Source organism: Stegostoma tigrinum, chromosome 37, assembly GCF_030684315.1.
Source record: "Stegostoma tigrinum isolate sSteTig4 chromosome 37, sSteTig4.hap1, whole genome shotgun sequence".
Taxonomy (NCBI): domain Eukaryota; kingdom Metazoa; phylum Chordata; class Chondrichthyes; order Orectolobiformes; family Stegostomatidae; genus Stegostoma; species Stegostoma tigrinum.
The window spans coordinates 5,104,723-5,131,021 of NC_081390.1; the positions used below are offsets into that span (position 1 = coordinate 5,104,723).

At 56.9% G+C, this 26,299-nt stretch overlaps 1 protein-coding gene across 1 annotated transcript in view; it reads right to left on the bottom strand.

Annotated features, from left to right (window-relative positions):
* The window catches only part of zfand4 (zinc finger, AN1-type domain 4), an 81,411-nt gene that overhangs the window by 35,692 nt on the left and 19,420 nt on the right, over nt 1-26,299 (bottom strand). Inside the window, exon 2 of the mRNA XM_048563738.2 lies at nt 1,456-1,766. Coding sequence (XP_048419695.1) covers nt 1,456-1,639 — 184 coding nt within the window. The 5' untranslated portion in view covers nt 1,640-1,766. The remainder of the gene's footprint in view (nt 1-1,455; nt 1,767-26,299) is intronic.

The window sequence follows — 26,299 nt, forward strand, 5'->3', positions numbered from 1 at the left end:
CTCAGCCAAATATTACATTTTCCAGATAAGATGGAGACATTCAGGAATATGCTGAGCACTTCCCAGACGTTGGCAGCCACCTCTAGATTAAATGTGCCAGCTTAGCCTTCTACAAACCATAGCAGTGTGTGTTGGACAACAATGATTTCTACAAGTCAACAAAAGACCTAGTGTGTGTGCGCCACTGTTGTGTACTTCTGTAATGCAGTGAAACCTGGGTTGTGTATCACCAAGAAATTCCAGCAGACTGCCCTCAGTCATATCTTCCAGATTCAATGAGATGATCATTGATTAAACACCAGTGCCCTTTTTTTAAGTCAGCAATGATTTTAAAGGTGCTCTGCCTCAACTAAAATAGACCAGACACAGTGCCTGGATGGCTGAAAAGTATCTTCCCTACGAGCCCTTGGTCTCATAATTCTCAAATGGCTAGTGTTCTGGGGAAGTCAAAGAAAACACGACCAAAGCACCGAAGCACCCACAAGGTATTGCAGTACTGACATTAATATGTGGCTATATCATGCAATCAATCATTCATTCATAATGCAACAACTTGTCCATTAAATTGATCACACTTTGAGTCCAAATATCTTAACAATGAGAGAGGGTGGCAGCAGAAAAGGAACAAAGTCACGCACTCCAGATCCCAGCATCTTGCAGGACTTCTACCATATGTCCAAATATTCATGATCCAGGAATTGGCCCATTCAGTCACTGCAGAAACTTTGAACCCCAAGCAAACATCACTGGCTGCCCCTCAATTTGGCAATGTAGAAGGCAATTGATGTAATCTCCTGAAATCATCCTGATTTCTTAAGGATCAGAGAGGAATTTCCCAGAGAATTTTCCATTACTGATGCTAGGATACGTCTCTCTCTTTGCACCTCCACTGGGAGCTGAGAAAAAGGGGCACAAGAAGTTGCCAGTTGGGACCTTCAAATCAATACTGTGGGGAGCTGGAGGAACACAGAAGATCAGGCAGCATCAGAGGAAAGTCAACGTTTCGGGTTTACACCCTACCCGAAATGTCAACTTTCGTGTTCCTCTGATGTTGCCTGTTCTTCTGTCTTCCTTCAGCTCCACACTATTGACTCTAACTCCAGCATCTGCAGTTCTTGCTATCTCTAAGAGACTTGACAGTCACCAGGTGGGTAGGACTGGCATGCCAATTTGATCTTTCCTGCCCACGGTAGGTAGCTTTGCAGCAGTTTGCAACAGAACTTGGGTCCCAAGGCTTACCAACTCACCAGCCCTTACCAAATAACAAAACGTTTGCAAAATGTCAATCACTGGCATTACCCAGTTTTGAATTATAATAAGCTGTTGAGGGTATTTCATTGCAGTTTTGCACTATAATGTACACATTTATCATAATTTGCAAAAATTCAACTGACACAAATGTATGATTAAAAGAATGGGAGGGGTGTGGGGAAAAGAGAAAAATCTCATCTCTACCTTCTAGCCTTTGAATTTTCGCCTTCACAGAAATCACTGTCTCAAAAGGTGACACTCTAAGTTCAAAACAAGTTCCTGTGAGTGTTTCAATGAAGAGTTCCATTGTCTCATAAAACGGGAGTTTGTAACTTAGAGGCCCAGAATTGTCCTCATTAAAGAAGGGAGGCTCCTTTTTGTTTTCCATTTTAACACATCCAGAAACTTCAAACAGCAGGCTTCGATAAAAGTTGTTCCCACAACGCCTGCAGACCGAAAGCACAGTCAAACAGCATTCGAGGCTGGCTAATGATGATCATGACCAAGCACTCGTTCTGGTGGCAAAAAGAAACAAAAACACAATTACTTACAGCACATTTATCACCAGACCTGAGCTACTCCATACACTTCTGAGACAAATGCAAATGATCTAATTAACAATTTTCAAACATGACAATCTTCAAAGTTCCCAAATGTTATGTTAAAAAAATTAAACTCATCCATTATTTGTTTCATACAAAGTCAAAATGTAACTATATCAAAATTGCAAACAAATAGGTTGGAAAAGACATTCTATAGCACAACCGCAGTCAAACACATATTAGCTGAGCAAAGTATAACTGAACTGGAATGTGAAATACATTCCATTAGCAACATCAAAAATCCAAAGCACAACACCACTAAATCAAAACCCAGCAGTGAACAGTACTAGTTTGACATGCACACTCACCATACCTGACTCCAGACAGGATATCAGGAAGACAATCATTACTAAGACATCGATAGCGAAACTAGGAACACCGCCAGTGAGGCACATGCACACCAAAACAAGGAGTACTGCCAATATGATCAGTGACAATGTCACACACATACACACACCCACAAGCAGATCCATACACTACCTCACTGTTAGGGGAAATCAGTATCAGTATAATAAACATTCCCCACTCCTCGAGGAGGATCAATATTAATCTGTCACATCACTCTCAGATGGGCGATCAATGTGTCACATACAGCTCCCACCACAACCTCAGGAATTAGTATCACTTTGAGATAACTACATCTCTGCCAGGGCATCAGTAACAGGGTAACACACACCTCAACGCCCTGGAGGGATTGGTATCAGTACAATGGCCCCAGTATCCCCCCCTGGGGAATCAGTACATATGAAACACAAGCTCCAAACCCCATTTCCAGAGGGAACAGTTTTAGTGAGACACACAGGACCCTCTCTCCCAGGTTAGCATTTGAGGGACAACCACCATCCCAAGAGCTCAGGGTTAATGAGACATGAATTCTCCCCACCGCGACCAGGTACAGCAGTACTATAGAGACCCTCACCACCTCCAGGGGATATGAGCCGGGGTGGGGGTGGGGGGGGGAAGAAGAGGGGGAGAGGGTGTGTGTGTGTGTGAGTGTGTGTGTGTGAGAGAGAGAGAGAGAGAGAGAGAGAGAGAGAGAGAGAGAGACAAGAAAGAGAGACAGACAGACACCACCCCCACCCCAAGAGGATCAGTGGGTGTGTCTCTCACACACAATCACAAGTCCCAGGGGATCAGTGTGTCTCACTCTCACACGCACACCATCCACAGCCCCAGGGGATCAGTGCGTCTCACACACACCATCCCCACCCCCAGGGGATCAGTGCGTCTCTCACACACACACCATCCCCACCCCCAGGGGATCAGTGCGTCTCTCTCACACACACCATCCCCACCCCCAGGGGATCAGTGCGTCTCTCTCACACACACACACCATCCACACCCCGGGGGGATCAGTGCATCTCTCACACACACACACACACACACACACACACACACACACAGATCTTCACTCTCACTCTCTCACACACACACACACACACACACCATCCACACCCCCGGGGGATCTGTGCGTCTCACACACACACACACACACACCATCCCCACCCCCAGGGGATCAGTGTGTGTCTCTCTCTCTCACACACACACACACACACACACACACACACACAATATCTCCACACCCAGGGGAACAGTGTGTGTCTCTCTGTCCCACACACACACACACACACACACACACACACACACACACACACACACAGACCACCCCCACCCCCAGGGAATCAGTCTGTGTCTCTCTCACACACACACCATCCCCAACCCCAGGAGATCAGTGTGTCTCTCTCTCTCTCTCACACACACACACACACAATCCCCACGCCCAGGGGATCAGTGTGTGTCTCTCTCCACACTCATCATCCCTACCCCAAGGGGATCAGTGTGTGTCTCTCTCACACACATCATCCCCACCCCCAGGGGGTCAGTGTGTCTCTCTCTCTCTCTCACACACACACACACACACACACACGATCCCCACCCCCTGGGCATCAGTGTGTCTCTCTCTCTCTCACACACACACATACACGATCCCCACCCCCAGGGCATCAGTGTGTCTCTCTCTCTCTCTCTCTCACACACACACCATCCACACTCCCAGAGGATCAGTGTGTCTCACACACACACACACACACACACACACACAATCCCCACCCCCAGGGGATCAGTATGTCTCTCGCACACACACACACTCACACCATCCCCACCCGCAGGGGATCAGTGTGTCTCTCTCTCACACACACTCACACGGTCCCAACCCCCAGGGGAACAGTGTGTCTCTCTCACACAGACACACACACACACACACCATCCCCACCCCCAGGGGAACAGTGTGTCTCACACACACACACACCATCCCCACCCCCAGGGGATCAGTGTGTCCCTCTCACACACTATCCCCACCCCCAGGGGATCAGTGTGTCCCTCTCACACACACACTCACACGGTCACCACCCCCAAGGGAACAGTGTGTCTCTCTCTCTCTCTCACACACACACACAATATCCCCACCCCCAGGGGATCAGTGTGTCTTACACACCACCCCCACCCCCAGGCGATCAATGTCTCTCTCACTCACACACACACACACACAGACCATCCCCAACCCCAGGGGATCAGTGTGTCTCTCACACACATAAGCACACACCATCCCCACCCCCAAGGGATCAGTGTGTCTCACTCACATAAGCACACACCATCCCCACCCCCAAGGGATCAGTGTGTCTCACTCACTCACACACACACACACACACACACACACACTATCCCCACCCCCAAGGGATCAGTGTGTCTCACTCACTCACACACACACACACACACCATCCCCAACCCCAAGGGATCAGTGTGTCTTACACAACATCCCCACCCCCACGGGATTAGTGTGTCTCTCTCACACACACACACCATCCCCACCCCCAGGGGATCAGTGTGTCTCACACACTCACACAGACACCATCCCCACCCCCAGGGGATCAGTGTGTCTCACTCACACACACACACCATCCCCACCCCCAGGGGATCAGTGTCTCACACTCACACACACACTATCCCCACCCCCAGGGGTCAGTGTGTCTCACACACACACACACACACACCATATCCCCACCCCCAGGGGATCAGTGTGTCTCACTCACACACACACACACACACACACACACACACACACACACACACAATAACCATCCCCACCCCCAGGGGTCAGTGTGTCTCTCTCACACACACACACACACACACACACACCATATCCCCACCCCCAGGGGATCAGTGTGTCTCTCTCCCGCGCAAACACACACACACCATCCCCACCCCAAGGGGATCAGTGTGTCTCTCTCCCGCGCACACACACACCATCCCCACCCCCAGGGGATCAGTGTGTCTCTCTCCCGCGCACACACACACACCATCCCCACACCCAGGGGATCAGTGTGTCTCTCTCCCGCGCACACACACCATCCCCACCCCCAGGGGATCAGTGTGTCTCCCTCCCATACACACACACACCATCCCCACCCCCAGGGGATCAGTGTGTCTCCCTCCCACACACACACACGCCATCCCCAACCCCAAGGGATCGGTGTGTCTTACACACCATCCCCACCCCCAGGGGATCAATGTCTCTCACACACAATCCCCACCCCCACAGGATTAGTGTGTCTCTCTCACACACACACACACACCATCCCCACCCCCAGGGGATCAGTGTGTCTCACACACTCACACAGACACCATCAACACCCCCAGGGGACCAGTGTGTCTCACTCACACACACACATTCACACACACACCATCCCCACCCCCAGGGGATCAGTGTGTCTCACACACACACACACACACACACACACACACACCATCCCCACCCCCAGGGGATCAGTGTGTCTCTCACCCGCGCACACACACACACACACCATCCCCACCCCCAGGGGATCAGTGTGTCGCTCTCCAGCGCACACACACCATCCCCACCCCCAGGGGATCAGTGTGTCTCTCCCCCGCGCACACACACCATCCCCACCCCCAGGGGATCAGTGTGGCTCCCTCCCACACACACACCATCCCCACCCCCAGGGGATCAGTGTGTCGCCCTCCGACACACACACACACACACACACACCATCCCCACCCCCAGGGGATCAGTGTGTCTCGCTCCCACACACACACACACACACACACTCACCATCCACACCCCCAGGGGATCAGTGTGTCTCCCTCCCACACACACACACACACACACCATCCCCACCCCCAGGGGATCAGTGTGTCTCCCTCCCACACACACACACACACCGTCCCCACCCCCAGGGGGTCAGTGTGTCTTCCTCCCACACACACACACACACACCATCCCCACCCCCAGGGGATCAGTGTGTCTCCCTCCCACACACACACACACCATCCTCACCCCCAGGGGATCAGTGTGCCTCACTTCCACACACACACACAGCATCCCCACCCCCAGGGGATCAGTGTGTCTCACACACACACACTCCGTCCCCACCCCCAGGGGATCAGTGTGTCTAACACACACACACACACACCGTCCCCACCCCCAGGGGATCAGTGTGTCACACACACACACACCGTCCCCACCCCCAGGGGATCAGTGTGTCACACACACACACCGTCCCCACCCCCAGGGGATCAGTGTGTCACACACACACACTGTCCCCACCCCCAGGGGATCAGTGTGTCTCTCTCTCTCTCACACACACACACACACACACACACACCATCCCCACCCCCAGGGGATCAGTGTGTCTCACACACACACACACACACACACACCATCCCCACCCCCAGGGGATCAGTGTGTCCCTCTCACACACTATCCCCACACCCAGGGGATCAGTGTGTCCCTTTCACACACACACACTCACACGGTCACCACCCCCAGGGCAACAGTGTGTCTCTCTCTCTCTCACACACACACACACACACACACACACACACTATCCCCACCCCCAGGTGATCAGTGTGTCTTACACACCATCCCCACGCCCAGGCGATCAATGTCACTCACACACACACACACACCATCACCACCCCCAGGGAGTGTGTCGCACAAACACAGACCACCCCACCCCCAGGGGATCAGTGTGTCTCTGACGCACATAAGCACACACCATCCCCACCCCCAAGGGATCAGTGTGTCTCACTCACTCACACACACACACACCATCCCCAACCCCAAGGGATCAGTGTGTCTCACTCACTCACACACAAACAAACCATCCCCAACCCCAAGAGATCAGTGTGTCTCACTCACTCACACTCACACAGACACACCATCCCCACCCCCAAGGGATCAGTGTGTCTCACTCACTCACACACACACACCATCCCCAACCCCAAGGGATCAGTGTCTCTCACACACCATCCACACCCCCAGGGGATCAGTGTGTCTCTCTCACACACACACACACACACACCATCCCCACCCCCAGGGGATCAGTGTGTCTCTCTCCCGCACACAAACACCATCCCCACCCCCAGGGGATCAGTGTGTCTCTCTCCCGCGCGCACACACACACACCATCCCCACCCCCAGGGGATCAGTGTGTCTCTCTCCCGCGCACACACACACACCATCCCCACCCCAAGGGGATCAGTGTGTCTCTCTCCCGCGCACACACACACACCATCCCCACCCCCAGGGAATCAGTGTGTCTCTCTCCCGCGTACACACACCATCCCCATCCCCAGGGGATCAATGTCTCTCACACACAATCCCCACCCCCACGGGATTAGTGTGTCTCTCTCACACACACACACACCATCCCCACCCCCAGGGGATCAGTGTGTCTCACACACTCACACAGACACCATCCCCACCCCCAGGGGACCAGTGTGTCTCACTCACACACACACACACTCACACACACACCATCCCCACCCCCGGGGGATCAGTGTGTCTCACTCACACACACACACACACACACACACAAACACCATCCCTAGCCCCAGGGGTCTGTGTGTCTCTCACACACACACACACCATCCCCACCCCCAGGGGATCAGTGTGTCTCTCTCCCGCACACACACACCATCCCCACCCCCAGGGGAACAGTGTGTTTCTCTCCCGCGCGCACACACACACACCATCCCCACCCCCAGGGGATCAGTGTGTCTCTCTCCCGCGCACACACACACACCATCCCCACCCCCAGGGGATCAGTGTGTCTCACTCCCGCGCACACAGACCATCCCCACCCCCAGGTGATCAGTGTGTCTCTCCCCCGCGCACACACACCATCCCCACCCCCAGGGGATCAGTGTGTCGGCCTCCCACACACACACACACACACACCCCATCCCCACCCCCAGGGGATCAGTGTGTCTCCCTCCCACACACACACACACCATCCCCACCCCCAGGGGATCAGTGTGTTTCCCTCCCACACACACACACCATCCCCACCCCCAGGGGATCAGTGTGTCTACCTCCCACACACACACACACACACACCATCCCCACCCCCAGCGGATCACTGTATCACACACACACACACACACACACACCATCCCCACCCCCAGGGGATCAGTGTGCCTCACTCCCACACACACACACCATCCCCACCCCCAGGGGATCAGTGTGCCTCACTTCAACACACACACACACACACCATCCCCACCCCCAGGGGATCATTGTGTCTCACACACACACACTCCGTCCCCACCCCCAGGGGATCAGTGTGTCTAACACACACACTCCGTCCCCACCCCCAGGGGATCAGTGTGTCACACACACACACACACACACACTGTCCCCACCCCCAGGGGATCAGTGTGTCACACACACACACACACACACACCATCCCCACCCCCAGGGGATCAGTGTGTCTCACACACACACACACCATCCCCACCCCCAGGGGATCAGTGTGTCTCACACACACACACACCATCCCCACCCCCAGGGGATCAGTGTGTCTCACACACACACACACCATCCCCACCCCCAGGGGATCAGTGTGTCTCACACACACACACACCATCCCCACCCCCAGGGGATCAGTGTGTCTCACACACACACACACCATCCCCACCCCCAGGGGATCAGTGTGTCTCACACACACACACATCATCCCCACCACCAGGGGATCACTGTGTCTCACACACACTCACACACACCATCCCCACTCCCAGGGAACAGTGTGTGTCTCTCTCTCTCTCACACACATCGTCCCCACACCCAGGGGATCAGTGTGTCACACACACACACACACACACACCATCCCCACCCCCAGGGGATCAGTGTGTCTCCCTCCCACACACACACACACACACACACACACACACACCATCCCCACCCCCAGGGGATCAGTGTGTCTCTCTCTCTCACACACGCACACACCATCCCCACCCCCAGGGGCACAGTGTGTCTCTCTCTCTCACACACGCACACACCATCCCCACCCCCAGGGGCACAGTGTGTCTCTCTCTCTCACACACACACACCATCCCCATCCCCAGGGGATCAGTGTGTCTCACACACACACACCATCCCCACCCCCAGGGGATCAGTGTGTCTCACACACACTCACACACACCCTCCCCACTCCCAGGGAACAGTGTGTCTCTCTCTCTCTCACACACACCCTCCCCACACCCAGGGGATCAATGTGTCACACACACGCACACCATCCCCACCCCCAGGGGATCAGTGTGTCTCTCTCTCTCACACACACGCACACACCATCCCCACACCCAGGGGCACAGTGTGTCTCTCTCTCTCACACACACACACACACACACACACACACACACACACACACACACACACACACACACACTAACACACACTAACACACACTAACACACACACACACACACACACACACCTTCCCCACCACCAGGGGATCACTATGTCTCACACACACACCGTCCCCAAACCCAGGGGATCAGTGTGTCACACACACACACACACAATCCCCACCCCCAGGAGATAGTGTGTCACACACACACACACACACAATCCCCACCCCCAGGGGATCAGTGTGTCACACACACACACACACACACACAATCCCCACTCCCAGGGGATCAGTGTGTCTCACACAAACACACATCGTTCCCACCACCAGGGGATCACTGTGTCTCACACACACTCACACACACCATCCCCACCCCCAGGGGCACAGTATGTCTCACACACACACACCATCCCCACCCCCAGGGGATCAGTGTGTCTCACACACACACACCATCCCCACCCCCAGGGGATCAGAGTGTCTCACACGCACACACCATCCCCACCCCCAGGGGCACAGTGTGTCTCTCTCGCTCACACACACACACCATCCCCACCCCCAGGGGATCAGTGTGTCTCACACACACACACACATCGTCCCCACCACCAGGGGATCACTGTGTCTCACACACACTCACACACACCATCCCCACTCCCAGGGAACAGTGTGTCTCTCTCTCTCTCTCACACACCCTCCCCACACCCAGGGGATCAATGTGTCACACACACACACACCATCCCCACCCCCAGGGGATCAGTGTGTCTCTCTCTCTCTCACACACGCACACACCATCCCCTCACCCAGGGGCACAGTGTGTCTCTCTCTCTCACACACACACACAGACACACACCATCCCCACCCCCAGGGGAACAGTGTGTCTCTCTCTCACACACACACACATCATCCCCACCACCAGGGGATCACTGTGTCTCACACACACACCGTCCCCAAACCCAGGGGATCAGTGTGTCACACATACACACACACACCGTCCCCACCCCCAGGGGATCAGTGTGTCACACACACACACAATCCCCACCCCCAGGGGATCAGTGTGTCACACACACACAATCCCCACCCCCAAGGGATCAGTGTGTCACACACACACACACACACACATCATCCCCACCACCAGGGGATCACTGTGTCTCACACACACTCACACACACCATCCCCACTCCCAGGGAACAGTGTGTGTCTCTCTCTCTCTCACACACATCGTCCCCACACCCAGGGGATCAGTGTGTCACACACACACACACACACACCATCCCCACCCCCAGGGGATCAGTGTGTCTCCCTCCCACACACACACACACACACACACACCATCCCCACCCCCAGGGGATCAGTGTGTCTCTCTCTCTCACACACACACACACCATCCCCACCCCCAGGTGCACAGTGTGTCTCTCTCACACACACACACCATCCCCACCCCCAGGTGATCAGTGTGTCTCACACACACACACACACACACACCATCCCCACCCCCAGGGGATCAGTGTGTCTCACACACACACACCATCCCCACCCCCAGGGGCACAGTGTGTCTCACTCTCTCACACACACATACACCATCCCCACCCCCAGGGGCACAATGTGTCTCACTCTCTCACACACGCACACACCATCCACACCCCCATGGGCACAGTGTGTCTCTCTCTCTCTCACACACACACACACACACACTCACCATCCCCACCCCCAGGGGCGCAGTGTGTCTCTCTCTCTCTCTCACACACACACACACTCACCATCCCCAACCCAGGGGCACAGTGTGTCTCTCTCTCTCTCACACACACACACACCATCCCCACCCCCAGGGGCACAGTGTGTGTCTCTCTCTCTCACACACGCACACACCACCCCCACCCCCAGGGGCACAGTGTGTCTCTCTCTCTCTCTCTCTCTCACACACGCAAACACCATCCCCACCCCCAGGGGCACAGTGTGTCTCTCTCTCTCTCTCACACGCAAACACCATCCCCACCCCCAGGGGCACAGTGTGTGTCTCTCTCTCTCTCACACACACGCAAACACCATCCCCACACCCAGGGGCACAGTGTGTCTCTCCCTCTCACACACACACACCATCCCCACCCCCAGGGGATCAGTGTGTCTCACACATACTCACAAACACCATCCCCACTCCCAGGGAACAGTGTCTCTCTCTCTATCTCTCTCACACACACACCGTCCCCACACCCAGGAGATCAGTCTGTCTCTCACACACACACACACAAACACACACACACACACACCATCCCCACCCCCAGGGGACCAGTGTGTCTCCCTCCCACACGCGCGCACACACACACACACACACACCATTCCCATCCCCAGGGGCACAGTGTGTCTCTCTCTCCCTCACACACGCACACACCATCCGCACCCCCAGGGGCACAGTGTGTCTCTCTCTCACACACACACACCATCCCCACCCCCAGAGGAACAGTGTGTCTCTCTCACACACACACACACACACCATACCCACCCCCAGAGGAACAGTGTGTCTCTCTCGCACACACACACACACACACACACACCATCCCCACCCCCAGGGGATCAGTGTGTCTCACACACACCATCCCCACCCCCAGGGGATCAGTGTGTCCCACACACACCATCCCCACCCCCAGGGGATCAGTGTGTCACACACACACACACACACACACACACACACACCATCCCCACCCCCAGGGGATCAGTGTGCCTCACACACACACACACACACACACACCATCCCCACCCCCAGGGGATCAGTGTGCCTCACACACACACACCATCCCCACCCCCAGGGGATCAGTGTGTCTCTCACACACACACACACACACCATCCCCACCCCCAGGGGATCAGTGTGTCTCTCACACACACACACACCATCCCCACCCCCAGGGGATCAGTGTGTCTCTCACACACACACACACCATCCCCACCCCCAGGGGATCAGTGTGTCTCTCACACACACACACACCATCCCCACCCCCAGGGGATCAGTGTGTCTCTCACACACACACACACACCATCCCCACCCCCAGGGGATCAGTGTGTCTCTCACACACACACACACACCATCCCCACCCCCAGGGGATCAGTGTGTCTCTCACACACACACACACACCATCCCCACCCCCAGGGGATCAGTGTGTCTCACACACACACACACCATCCCCACCCCCAGGGGATCAGTGTGTCTCACACACACACACATCATCCCCACCACCAGGGGATCACTGTGTCTCACACACACTCACACACACCATCCCCACTCCCAGGGAACAGTGTGTGTCTCTCTCTCTCTCACACACATCGTCCCCACACCCAGGGGATCAGTGTGTCACACACACACACACACACACACCATCCCCACCCCCAGGGGATCAGTGTGTCTCCCTCCCACACACACACACACACACACACACACACACACACACACACACCATCCCCACCCCCAGGGGATCAGTGTGTCTCTCTCTCTCACACACGCACACACCAGCCCCACCCCCAGGTGCACAGTGTGTCTCTCTCACACACACACACACACACCATCCCCACCCCCAGGGGATCAGTGTGTCTCACACACACACACCATCCCCACCCCCAGGGGCACAGTGTGTCTCACTCTCTCACACACACATACACCATCCCCACCCCCAGGGGCACAGTGTGTCTCACTCTCTCACACACGCACACACCATCCACACCCCCAGGGGCACAGTGTGTCTCTCTCTCTCTCACACACACACACACACTCACCATCCCCACCCCCAGGGGCACAGTGTGTCTCTCTCTCTCTCTCACACACACACACACACACCATCCCCACCCCCAGGGGCACAGTGTGTGTCTCTCTCTCTCACACACGCACACACCACCCCCACCCCCAGGGGCACAGTGTGTCTCTCTCTCTCTCTCTCTCACACACGCAAACACCATCCCCACCCCCAGGGGCACAGTGTGTGTCTCTCTCTCTCTCACACACACGCACACACCATCCCCACACCCAGGGGCACAGTGTGTCTCTCCCTCTCACACACACATACCATCCCCACCCCCAGGGGATCAGTGTGTCTCACACATACTCACAAACACCATCCCCACTCCCAGGGAACAGTGTCTCTCTCTCTATCTCTCTCACACACACACCGTCCCCACACCCAGGAGATCAGTCTGTCTCTCACACACACACACACAAACACACACACACACACACACACACACACACCATCCCCACCCCCAGGGGACCAGTGTGTCTCCCTCCCACACGCGCGCACACACACACACACACACACACCATCCCCATCCCCAGGGGCACAGTGTGTCTCTCTCTCCCTCACACACGCACACACCATCCGCACCCCCAGGGGCACAGTGTGTCTCTCTCTCACACACACACACCATCCCCACCCCCAGAGGAACAGTGTGTCTCTCTCACACACACACACACACACACACCATACCCACCCCCAGAGGAACAGTGTGTCTCTCTCGCACACACACACACACACACACACACCATCCCCACCCCCAGGGGATCAGTGTGTCTCACACACACCATCCCCACCCCCAGGGGATCAGTGTGTCCCACACACACCATCCCCACCCCCAGGGGATCAGTGTGTCTCACACACACACACACACACACACACACACACACACACACACACACACACACACCATCCCCACCCCCAGGGGATCAGTGTGCCTCACACACACACACCATCCCCACCCCCAGGGGATCAGTGTGTCTCTCACACACACACACACACCATCCCCACCCCCAGGGGATCAGTGTGTCTCTCACACACACACACACCATCCCCACCCCCAGGGGATCAGTGTGTCTCTCACACACACACACACCATCCCCACCCCCAGGGGATCAGTGTGTCTCTCACACACACACACACCATCCCCACCCCCAGGGGATCAGTGTGTCTCACACACACACACACCATCCCCACCCCCAGGGGATCAGTGTGCCTCACACACAAACACACCGTCCCCAAACCCAGGGGATCAGTGTGTCACACACACACACACACAATCCCCACCCCAGGGGATCAGTGTGTCACACACACACACACACACACACACACACACACACAATCCCCACCCCCAGGGGATCAGTGTGTCACACACACACACACAATCCCCACCCCCAGGGGATCAGTGTGTCACACACACACACACAATCCCCACCACCAGGGGATCAGTGTGTCTCACACACACACACAATCCCCACCCCCAGGGGATCAGTGTGTCTCTCACACACACACACATCATTCCCACCACCAGGGGATCACTGTGACTCACACACACTCACACACACCATCCCCACTCCCAGGGAACAGTGTGTGTGTCTCTCTCTCTCTCACACACACCGTCCCCACACCCAGGGGATCAGTGTGTCTCACACACACACACACACACACCATCCCCACCCCCAGGGGATCAGTGTGTCTCCCTCACACACACACACACCATCCCCACCCCCAGGGGCACAGTGTGTCTCTCTCTCTCTCTCTCACACACGCACACACCATCCCCTCCCCCAGGGGCACAGTGTGTCTCTCTCTCTCTCTCTCACACACGCACACACCATCCCCACCACCAGGGGCACAGTGTGTCTCTCTCTCTCACACACACGCACCATCCCCACCCCCAGGGGATCAGTGTGTCCACACACACACACACACACACACACATCGTCCCCACCACCAGAGGATCACTGTGTCTCACACACACCATCCCCACTCCCAGGGAACAGTGTGTGTCTCTCTCTCTCACACACACCCTCCCCACACCCAGGGGATCAATGTGTCACACACACACTCACCATCCCCACCCCCAGGGGATCAGTGTGTCACACACACACACCAACCCCACCCCCAGGGGATCAGTGTGTCTCACACACACACACACACACCATCCCCACCCCCAGGGGATCAGTGTGTCACACACACACACCATCCCTACCCCCAGGGGATCAGTGTGTCTCACACTCACACACACACACCATCCCCACCCCCAGGGGATCAGTGTGTCTCACACTCACACACACACACACCATCCCCACCCCCAGGGGATCAGTGTGTCTCACACACACACACACACACACCATCCCCACCCCCAGGGGATCAGTGTGTCTCACACACACACACACACACCATCCCCACCCCCAGGGGATCAGTGTGTCACACACACACACACCATCCCCACCCCCAGGGGATCAGTGTGTCTCACACACACCATCCCCACGCCCAGGGGATCAGTGTGTCTCACACACACCATCCCCACCCCCAGGGGATCAGTGTGCCTCACACACACACTCATACCATCTCCACCCCCAGGGGATCAGTGTGTTTCTCACACACACACACACACACACACCATCCCCACCCCCAGGGCATCAGTGTGTCTCACACACACACACACAGACCGTCTCCACCCCCAGGGGATCAATGTGTCACACACACACTCACCATCCCCACCCCCAGGGGATCAGTGTGTCACACACACACACACCAACCCCATCCCCAGGGGATCAGTGTGTCTCACACACACACACACACACCATCCCCACCCCCAGGGGATCAGTGTGTCACACACACACACACACACACACACACACACCATCCCTACCCCCAGGGGATCAGTGTGTCTCACACTCACACACACACACCATCCCCACCCCCAGGGGATCAGTGTGTCTCACACTCACACACACACACACCATCCCCACCCCCAGGGGATCAGTGTGTCTCACACACACACCATCCCCACCCCCAGGGGATCAGTGTGTCTCACACACACACACACACCATCCCCACCCCCAGGGGATCAGTGTGTCACACACACACACACCATCCCCACCCCCAGGGGATCAGTGTGTCTCACACACACCATCCCCATGCCCAGGGGATCAGTGTGTCTCACACACACCATCCCCACCCCCTGGGGATCAGTGTGCCTCACACACACACTCATACCATCTCCACCCCCAGGGGATCAGTGTGTTTCTCACACACACACACACACACACACCATCCCCACCCCCAGGGCATCAGTGTGTCTCACACACACACACACAGACCGTCTCCACCCCCAGGGGATCAGTGTGTCACACACACACACACAATCCCCACCCCCAGGGGATCAGTGTGTCACACACACACACACACACACACACACAATCCCCACCCCCAGGGGATCAGTGTGTCACACACACACACACACACACACACACTCCCCACCCCCAGGGGATCAGTGTGTCACACACACACACACACACACACACACACACACACATACATCATTCCCACCACCAGGGGATCACTGTGTCTCACACAGACTCACACACACCATCCCCACCGCCAGGGGCACAGTGTGTCCCTCTCTCTCACACACGCAAACACCATCTCCACCCCCAGGGGCACAGTGTGTCTCTCTCTCTCACACACGCACACACCATCCCCACCCCCAGGGGCACAGTGTGTCTCTCTCTCTCACACACACACACCATCCCCATCCCCAGGGGATCAGTGTGTCTCACACACACACACCATCCCCACCCCCAGGGGATCAGTGTGTCTCACACAGACTCACACACACCATCCCCACCCCCAGGGGCACAGTGTGTCTCTCTCTCTCACACACACACACACACCATCCCCACCCCCAGGGGATCAGTATGTCACACACACACACACATCATCCCCACCACCAGGGGATCACTGTGACTCACACAGACTCACACACACCATCCCCACCCCCAGGGGCACAGTGTGTCTCTCTCTCTCACACACGCACACACCATCCCCACCCCCAGGGGCACAGTGTGTCTCTCTCTCTCACACACACACACCATCCCCATCCCCAGGGGATCAGTGTGTCTCACACACACTCACACACACCATCCCCACTCCCAGGGAACAGTGTGTCTCTCTCTCTCTCACACACACCCTCCCCACACCCAGGGGATCAATGTGTCACACACACACACACCATCCCCACCCCCAGGGGATCAGTGTGTCTCTCTCTCTCTCACACACGCACACACCATCCCCACCCCCAGGGGCACAGTGTGTCTCTCTCTCTCACACACACACACACTAACACACACACACACTAACACACACACACCTTCCCCACCACCAGGGGATCACTATGTCTCATACACACACCGTCCCCAAACCCAGGGGATCAGTGTGTCACACACACACACACACAATCCCCACCCCCAGGAGATAGTGTGTCACACACACACACACACACAATCCCCACCCCCAGGGGATCAGTGTGTCTCACACACACACACACACAATCCCCACCCCCAGGGGATCAGTGTGTCTCACACACACACACATCATTCCCACCACCAGGGGATCACTGTATCTCACACACACTCACACACACCATCCCCACCCCCAGGGGCACAGTGTGTCTCACACACTCACATCATCCCCACCCCCAGGGGATCAGTGTGTCTCACACACACACACACCATCCCCACCCCCAGGGGATCAGTGTGTCTCACACACACACACCATCCCCACCCCCAGGGGATCAGAGTGTCTCACACGCACACACCATCCCCACCCCCAGGGGCACAGTGTGTCTCTCTCTCTCACACACACACACCATCCCCACCCCCAGGGGATCAGTGTGTCTCACACACACACACACACACACACACACACATCGTCCCCACCACCAGGGGATCACTGTGTCTCACACACACTCACACACACCATCCCCACTCCCAGGGAACAGTGTGTCTCTCTCTCTCTCTCACACACCCTCCCCACACCCAGGGGATCAATGTGTCACACACACACACACAATCCCCACCCCCAGGGGATCAGTGTGTCACACACACACACACACACAATCCCCACCCCCAGGGGATCAGTGTGTCTCACACACACACACATCATTCCCACCACCAGGGGATCACTGTGTCTCACACACACTCACACACACCATCCCCACCCCCAGGGGCACAGTGTGTCTCACACACTCACATCATCCCCACCCCCAGGGGATCAGTGTGTCTCACACACACACACACCATCCCCACCCCCAGGGGATCAGTGTGTCTCACACACACACACCATCCCCACCCCCAGGGGATCAGAGTGTCTCACACGCACACACCATCCCCACCCCCAGGGGCACAGTGTGTCTCTCTCTCTCACACACACACACCATCCCCACCCCCAGGGGATCAGTGTGTCTCACACACACACACACACACACACACATCGTCCCCACCACCAGGGGATCACTGTGTCTCACACACACTCACACACACCATCCCCACTCCCAGGGAACAGTGTGTCTCTCTCTCTCTCTCACACACCCTCCCCACACCCAGGGGATCAATGTGTCACACACACACACACCATCCCCACCCCCAGGGGCACAGTGTGTCTCTCTCTCTCACACACACACACAGACACACACACACCATCCCCACCCCCAGGGGAACAGTGTGTCTCTCTCTCACACACACACACATCATCCCCACCACCAGGGGATCACTGTGTCTCACACACACACCGTCCCCAAACCCAGGGGATCAGTGTGTCACACATACACACACACACCGTCCCCACCCCCAGGGGATCAGTGTGTCACACATACACACCATCCGCACCCCCAGGGGCACAGTGTGTCTCTCTCTCTCTCACACACACACCATCCCCACCCCCAGAGGAACAGTGTGTCTCTCTCACACACACACACACACACACCATACCCACCCCCAGAGGAACAGTGTGTCTCTCTCGCACACACACACACACACCATCCCCACCCCCAGGGGATCAGTGTGTCTCACACACACCATCCCCACCCCCAGGGGATCAGTGTGTCTCACACACACACACACACCATCCCCACCCCCAGGGGATCAGTGTGTCCCACACACACCATCCCCACCCCCAGGGGATCAGTGTGCCTCTCACACACACACACACACACACACACACACACCATCCCCACCCCCAGGGGATCAGTGTGCCTCACACACACACACCATCCCCACCCCCAGGGGATCAGTGTGTCTCTCACACACACACACACACTATCCCCACCCCCAGGGGATCAGTGTGTCTCTCACACACACACACACCATCCCCACCCCCAGGGGATCAGTGTGTCTCTCACACACACACACACACCATCCCCACCCCCAGGGGATCAGTGTGTCTCTCACACACACACACACACCATCCCCACCCCCAGGGGATCAGTGTGTCTCTCACACACACACACACACACCATCCCCACCCCCAGGGGATCAGTGTGTCTCTCACACACACACACACACCATCCCCACCCCCAGGGGATCAGTGTGTCACACACACACACAATCCCCACCCCCAGGGGATCAGTGTGTCACACACACACAATCCCCACCCCCAGGGGATCAGTGTTTCACACACACACACACACACATCATCCCCACCACCAGGGGATCACTGTGTCTCACACACACCATCCCCACTCCCAGGGAACAGTGTGTGTCTCTCTCTCTCTCACACACATCGTCCCCACACCCAGGGGATCAGTGTGTCACACACACACACACACACACACCCACCATCCCCACCCCCAGGGGATCAGTGTGTCTCCCTCCCACACACACACACACACACACCATCCCCACCCCCAGGGGATCAGTGTGTCTCCCTCCCACACACACACACACACACACACACACACACACACCATCCCCACCCCCAGGGGCACAGTGTGTCTCTCTCTCTCACACACGCACACACCATCCCCACCCCCAGGTGCACAGTGTGTCTCTCTCTCACACACACACCATCCCCACCCCCAGGGGATCAGTGTGTCTCACACACACACACACACCATCCCCACCCCCAGGGGATCAGTGTGTCTCTCACACACACACATCGTTCCCACCACCAGGGGATCACTGTGTCTCACACACACTCACACACACCATCCCCACCCCCAGGGGCACAGTGTGTCTCACACACACACACCATCCCCACCCCCAGGGGATCAGTGTGTCTCACACACACACACCATCCCCACCCCCAGGGGATCAGAGTGTCTCACACGCACACACCATCCCCACCCCCAGGGGCACAGTGTGTCTCTCTCTCTCACACACACACACCATCCCCACCCCCAGGGGATCAGTGTGTCTCTCACACACACACACACACACACACACACACCACCCCCACCCCCAGGGGATCAGTGTGTCTCACACACACACACACACACACCATCCCCACCCCCAGGGGATCAGTGTGTCTCACACACCATCCCCACCCCCAGGGGCACAGTGTGTCTCACTCTCTCACACACGCACACACCATCCCCACCCCCAGGGGCACAGTGTGTCTCTCTCTCTCTCACAGACACACACACCATCCCCACCCCCAGGGGCACAGTGTGTCTCACTCTCTCACACACGCACACACCATCCACACCCCCAGGGGCACAGTGTGTCTCTCTCTCTCTCACACACGCACTCACCATCCCCACCCCCAGGGGCACAGTGTGTCTCTCTCTCTCTCTCACACACACACACTCACCATCCCCAACCCAGGGGCACAGTGTGTCTCTCTCTCTCTCTCTCACACACACACACACACTCACCATCCCCACCCCCAGGGGCACAGTGTGTTTCTCTCTCTCTCACACACGCACACACCATCCCCACCCCCAGGGGCACAGTGTGTCTCTCTCTCTCTCTCTCTCACACACGCAAACACCATCCCCACCCCCAGGGGCACAGTGTGTCTCTCTCTCTCACACACACACACCATCCCCATCCCCAGGGGATCAGTGTGTCTCTCTCTCTCACACACACACACCATCCCCATCCCCAGGGGATCAGTGTGTCTCACACACACACACCATCCCCACCCCCAGGGGTCAGTGTGTCTCACACACACTCACACACACCATCCCCACACCCAGGGGCACAGTGTGTCTCTCTCTCTCACACACACACACACACACACACACACACACTAACACACACACACACACACACCTTCCCCACCACCAGGGGATCACTATGTCTCACACACACACCGTCCCCAAACCCAGGGGATCAGTGTGTCACACACACACACACACAATCCCCACCCCCAGGAGATAGTGTGTCACACACACACACACACACAATCCCCACCCCCAGGGGATCAGTGTGTCACACACACACACACACACACACACACAATCCCCACCCCCAGGGGATCAGTGTGTCTCACACACACACACATCGTTCCCACCACCAGGGGATCACTGTGTATCACACACACTCATACACACCATCCCCACCCCCAGGGGCACAGTGTGTCTCACACACACACACCATCCCCACCCCCAGGGGATCAGTGTGTCTCACACACACACACCATCCCCACCCCCAGGGGATCAGAGTGTCTCACACGCACACACCATCCCCACCCCCAGGGGCACAGTGTGTCTCTCTCTCTCACACACACACACCATCCCCACCCCCAGGGGATCAGTGTGTCTCACACACACACACACACACACACACATCGTCCCCACCACCAGGGGATCACTGTGTCTCACACACACTCACACACACCATCCCCACTCCCAGGGAACAGTGTGTCTCTCTCTCTCTCACACACACCCTCCCCACACCCAGGGGATCAATGTGTCACACACACACACACCATCCCCACCCCCAGGGGATCAGTGTGTCTCTCTCTCTCTCACACACGCACACACCATCCCCTCACCCAGGGGCACAGTGTGTCTCTCTCTCTCACACACACACACAGACACACACACACACACCATCCCCACCCCCAGGGGAACAGTGTGTCTCTCTCTCACACACACACACATCATCCCCACCACCAGGGGATCACTGTGTCTCACACACACACCGTCCCCAAACCCAGGGGATCAGTGTGTCACACATACACCGTCCCCACCCCCAGGGGATCAGTGTGTCACACACACACACACAATCCCCACCCCCAGGGGATCAGTGTATCACACACACACAATCCCCACCCCCAGGGGATCAGTATGTCACACACACACACATCATCCCCACCACCAGGGGATCACTGTGTCTCACACACACTCACACACACCATCCCCACTCCCAGGGAACAGTGTGTGTCTCTCTCTCTCTCACACACATCGTCCCCACACCCAGGGGATCAGTGTGTCACACACACACACACACCATCCCCACCCCCAGGGGATCAGTGTGTCTCCCTCCCAAACACACACACACACACACACACACACACACACCATCACCACCCCGAGGGGCACAGTGTGTCTCTCTCTCTCACACACGCACACACCATCCCCACCCCCAGGTGCACAGTGTGTCTCTCTCACACACACACACACCATCCCCACCCCCAGGGGATCAGTGTGTCTCACACACACACACACACACACACACACCATCCCCACCCCCAGGGGATCAGTGTGTCTCTCACACACACACACACACACACACACACAACATCCCCACCCCCAGGGGATCAGTGTGTCTCACACACACACACACACACACACACACACACACACACCATCCCCACCCCCAGGGGCACAGTGTGTCTCACTCTCTCACACACGCACACACCATCCCCACCCCCAGGGGCACAGTGTGTCTCTCTCTCTCTCACAGACACACACACCATCCACACCCCCAGGGGCACAGTGTGTCTCTCTCTCTCTCACACACACACACACTCACCATCCCCACCCCCAGGGGCACAGTGTGTCTCTCTCTCTCGCTCACACACACACACTCACCATCCCCAACCCAGGGGCACAGTGTGTCTCACTCTCTCACACACGCACACACCATCCCCACCCCCAGGGGCACAGTGTGTCTCTCTCTCTCTCACAGACACACACACCATCCACACCCCCAGGGGCACAGTGTGTCTCTCTCTCTCACACACACACACCATCCCCATCCCCAGGGGATCAGTGTGTCTCACACACACTCACACACACCATCCCCACTCCCAGGGAACAGTGTGTCTCTCTCTCTCTCACACACACCCTCCCCACACCCAGGGGATCAATGTGTCACACACACACACACCATCCCCACCCCCAGGGGATCAGTGTGTCTCTCTCTCTCTCACACACGCACACACCATCCCCACCCCCAGGGGCACAGTGTGTCTCTCTCTCTCACACACACACACACTAACACACACACACACTAACACACACACACCTTCCCCACCACCAGGGGATCACTATGTCTCATACACACACCGTCCCCAAACCCAGGGGATCAGTGTGTCACACACACACACACACAATCCCCACCCCCAGGAGATAGTGTGTCACACACACACACACACACAATCCCCACCCCCAGGGGATCAGTGTGTCTCACACACACACACACACAATCCCCACCCCCAGGGGATCAGTGTGTCTCACACACACACACATCATTCCCACCACCAGGGGATCACTGTGTCTCACACACACTCACACACACCATCCCCACCCCCAGGGGCACAGTGTGTCTCACACACTCACATCATCCCCACCCCCAGGGGATCAGTGTGTCTCACACACACACACACCATCCCCACCCCCAGGGGATCAGTGTGTCTCACACACACACACCATCCCCACCCCCAGGGGATCAGAGTGTCTCACACGCACACACCATCCCCACCCCCAGGGGCACAGTGTGTCTCTCTCTCTCACACACACACACCATCCCCACCCCCAGGGGATCAGTGTGTCTCACACACACACACACACACACACACATCGTCCCCACCACCAGGGGATCACTGTGTCTCACACACACTCACACACACCATCCCCACTCCCAGGGAACAGTGTGTCTCTCTCTCTCTCTCACACACCCTCCCCACACCCAGGGGATCAATGTGTCACACACACACACACAATCCCCACCCCCAGGGGATCAGTGTGTCACACACACACACACACACAATCCCCACCCCCAGGGGATCAGTGTGTCTCACACACACACACATCATTCCCACCACCAGGGGATCACTGTGTCTCACACACACTCACACACACCATCCCCACCCCCAGGGGCACAGTGTGTCTCACACACTCACATCATCCCCACCCCCAGGGGATCAGTGTGTCTCACACACACACACACCATCCCCACCCCCAGGGGATCAGTGTGTCTCACACACACACACCATCCCCACCCCCAGGGGATCAGAGTGTCTCACACGCACACACCATCCCCACCCCCAGGGGCACAGTGTGTCTCTCTCTCTCACACACACACACCATCCCCACCCCCAGGGGATCAGTGTGTCTCACACACACACACACACACACACACATCGTCCCCACCACCAGGGGATCACTGTGTCTCACACACACTCACACACACCATCCCCACTCCCAGGGAACAGTGTGTCTCTCTCTCTCTCTCACATACCCTCCCCACACCCAGGGGATCAATGTGTCACACACACACACACCATCCCCACCCCCAGGGGCACAGTGTGTCTCTCTCTCTCACACACACACACAGACACACACACACCATCCCCACCCCCAGGGGAACAGTGTGTCTCTCTCTCACACACACACACATCATCCCCACCACCAGGGGATCACTGTGTCTCACACACACACCGTCCCCAAACCCAGGGGATCAGTGTGTCACACATACACACACACACCGTCCCCACCCCCAGGGGATCAGTGTGTCACACATACACACCATCCGCACCCCCAGGGGCACAGTGTGTCTCTCTCTCTCTCACACACACACCATCCCCACCCCCAGAGGAACAGTGTGTCTCTCTCACACACACACACACACACACCATACCCACCCCCAGAGGAACAGTGTGTCTCTCTCGCACACACACACACACACCATCCCCACCCCCAGGGGATCAGTGTGTCTCACACACACCATCCCCACCCCCAGGGGATCAGTGTGTCTCACACACACACACACACCATCCCCACCCCCAGGGGATCAGTGTGTCCCACACACACCATCCCCACCCCCAGGGGATCAGTGTGCCTCTCACACACACACACACACACACACACACCATCCCCACCCCCAGGGGATCAGTGTGCCTCACACACACACACCATCCCCACCCCCAGGGGATCAGTGTGTCTCTCACACACACACACACACTATCCCCACCCCCAGGGGATCAGTGTGTCTCTCACACACACACACACCATCCCCACCCCCAGGGGATCAGTGTGTCTCTCACACACACACACACACCATCCCCACTCCCAGGGGATCAGTGTGTCTCTCACACACACACACACACCATCCCCACCCCCAGGGGATCAGTGTGTCTCTCACACACACACACACACACCATCCCCACCCCCAGGGGATCAGTGTGTCTCTCACACACACACACACACCATCCCCACCCCCAGGGGATCAGTGTGTCACACACACACACAATCCCCACCCCCAGGGGATCAGTGTGTCACACACACACAATCCCCACCCCCAGAGGATCAGTGTTTCACACACACACACACACACATCATCCCCACCACCAGGGGATCACTGTGTCTCACACACACCATCCCCACTCCCAGGGAACAGTGTGTGTCTCTCTCTCTCTCACACACATCGTCCCCACACCCAGGGGATCAGTGTGTCACACACACACACACACACACACCCACCATCCCCACCCCCAGGGGATCAGTGTGTCTCCCT